At 51.3% G+C, this 2,500-nt stretch overlaps 1 protein-coding gene across 1 annotated transcript in view; it reads right to left on the bottom strand.

Moving 5' to 3' along the window:
• The window catches only part of LOC134075185 (receptor-type tyrosine-protein phosphatase mu-like), a 165,519-nt gene that overhangs the window by 10,829 nt on the left and 152,190 nt on the right, over positions 1 to 2,500 (bottom strand). Inside the window, 1 exon segment of the mRNA XM_062530715.1 lies at positions 2,339 to 2,474. Within this exon segment, the coding sequence (XP_062386699.1) occupies positions 2,339 to 2,474 (136 nt within the window).

The following is a 2,500-nucleotide window of genomic DNA, read 5'->3' as shown; positions in this document are numbered from 1 at the left end:
CACACACACCACCCCCCCAACACACAGACACACACACACACACACACACACCACCCCCCCAACACACAGACACACACACACACACACACCACCCCCCCAACACACAGACACACACACACACACACACACACACACACACACCACCCCCCCAACACACAGACACACACACACACACCACCCCCCCCAACACAACAACACCACCTCAAGCACAGACGCACACATCACCATCACCACCCCAAACACACACACACACACACACACACACACACACACACCTCCTAACCATGACAACAGAGGATCACTGCATGATGGAAATCCCTTGTGAAGTGACATTTTGAGAGGATGCTTCCCTGTCACGTCTGACAAATAACATCTTTAGCACAGGGGTCAGTGGCTTTACGCGCGCGTGTGATGTCACTTGATGACCCAGCTGTTGCCTGTGTTCTTTTGGCCGTGTGTGTGTGTGTGTTCTTTGGTGTGTGTGTGTGTGTGTGTTGCCTCTGTTCTTTTGGCCGTGTGTGTGTGTGTGTGTGTGTGTGTGTGTGTGTGTGTGTGTGTTGCCTCAGTTCTTTTGGCCGTGTGTGTTGGCTCCGTCTCTTCCCCCTCTAAAAATGTCAGCGAGCAAAAGCACAGCAAAGCGTCCCTCTAATGAAGGCTCACCTGTCAGTGTGTGTGTGTGTGTGTGTGTGTGTGTGTGTGTGTGTGTGTGTGTGTGTGTGTGTGCAACACAACGTGTCTGTGATGTTAACATGTCATCTCCTCTGACAGATCCACGTACCCATGAAAAGGTAATCAACAGCCATGGGGCACACACACACACATACAACCACATACACACACACACACACACACACACAGGGTAAAGCTGATGCCAACACGACCAAACGCCTCTGAGGCAAACACACTCAAGAGCGCACACACACACACACACACACACACACACACACACACACACACACACACACACACACACACACACAGACACTGGTGAGAGCCGAGTGGGTTTAGGAAGAGGTCGCTGCTTATTCTCAAGTCATCAGTGCAACATTCCCCCATTAAGTCCAATGGTGCCTGGGATTCAGCGGAATTACAGGGAAATGGTGCGGAGAGGGAGAGGAGCACACCATCCAGATGGTGTGTGTGTGTGTGCGTGTGTGTATTGGGGGGGGGAGGGGGGGGGGTTGATCACGAAGATCAAATTTGGGTTTAAAGGCTGGCTCATAACACAAATAATCTGAAGGGTCGACCAGACACACACACACACACACACACACACACACTGTGTATGCTACTCCCCTGCTCACTTTGTATTGTGCCCTTAAAACCTTTATGGCTGCTGGGATGCAGAGGGGAGCAGAGGCTGATTGAGTGTGTCTGTATTGGAAGACTGATAAAACAGTCCACACAACAGATGCAGTCAAATGGTCCTTGGATGAAAAAGGTTTTGAAGCTAAAATGTACACACACACACACACACACACACACACTGTGTCTGCACCATGTTGACGCGCCGTGAGCGTAGCTCCCTCACACAGTTGTAATTGTGTGTGTGTGTGTGTGTGTATGTGTACCTCTGTCTGCACCATGTTGACGCGTCTTGAGCGCAGCTCTCTCACACAGTGGTAGATGTGTGTGTGTGTGTGTGTGTGTGTGTGCGTGTGTGAGTATGTATGTGTGTGTGTGTGTGTGTGTGTTAGTACCTCTGTCTGCACCATGTTGACGCGTCGTGATCGCAGCTCTCTCACACAGTTGTAGATGTGTGTGTGTGTGTGTGTGTGTGTGTGTGTGTGTGTGTGTGTGTGTGTGTGTGTGTGTGTGTGTGTGTGTGTGTGTGTGTACCTCTGTCTGCACCATGTTGATGCGTCGTGAGCGCAGTTCTCTCACACAGTTGTTGATGTGTGTGTGTGTGTGTGTGTGTGTGTGTGTGTGTTAGTACCTCTGTCTGCACCATGTTGACGCGTCGTGAGCGCAGCTCTCTCACACAGTTGTAGATGTGTGTGTGTGTGTGTGTGTGTGTGTGTGTGTGTGTGTGTTAGTACCTCTGTCTGCACCATGTTGACGCGTCGTGAGCGCAGCTCTCTCACACAGTTGTAGATGTGTGTGTGTGTGTGTGTGTGTGTGTGTGTGTGTTAGTACCTCTGTCTGCACCATGTTGACGCGTCGTGAGCGCAGCTCTCTCACACAGTTGTAGATGTGTGTGTGTGTGTGTGTGTGTGTGTGTGTGTGTGTGTGTTAGTACCTCTGTCTGCACCATGTTGACGCGTCGTGAGCGCAGCTCTCTCACACAGTTGTAGATGTGTGTGTGTGTGTGTGTGTGTGTGTGTGTGTGTGTTAGTACCTCTGTCTGCACCATGTTGACGCGTCGTGAGCGCAGCTCTCTCACACAGTTGTAGATGTCGACCACGCCCTCTCGCTCCGCCATATCCAGCATGATGTCAATCACAATGAAGCAGCCGGTCCGGCCCGCCCCCGCACTGCAGATAGACCAATCACAACACAG

Source organism: Sardina pilchardus, chromosome 2, assembly GCF_963854185.1.
Source record: "Sardina pilchardus chromosome 2, fSarPil1.1, whole genome shotgun sequence".
Classification (NCBI taxonomy): Eukaryota; Metazoa; Chordata; class Actinopteri; order Clupeiformes; family Clupeidae; genus Sardina; species Sardina pilchardus.
The sequence above is the reverse complement of the archived record's forward strand: the minus strand, read 5'-3'. Positions and strand labels throughout refer to the sequence as shown.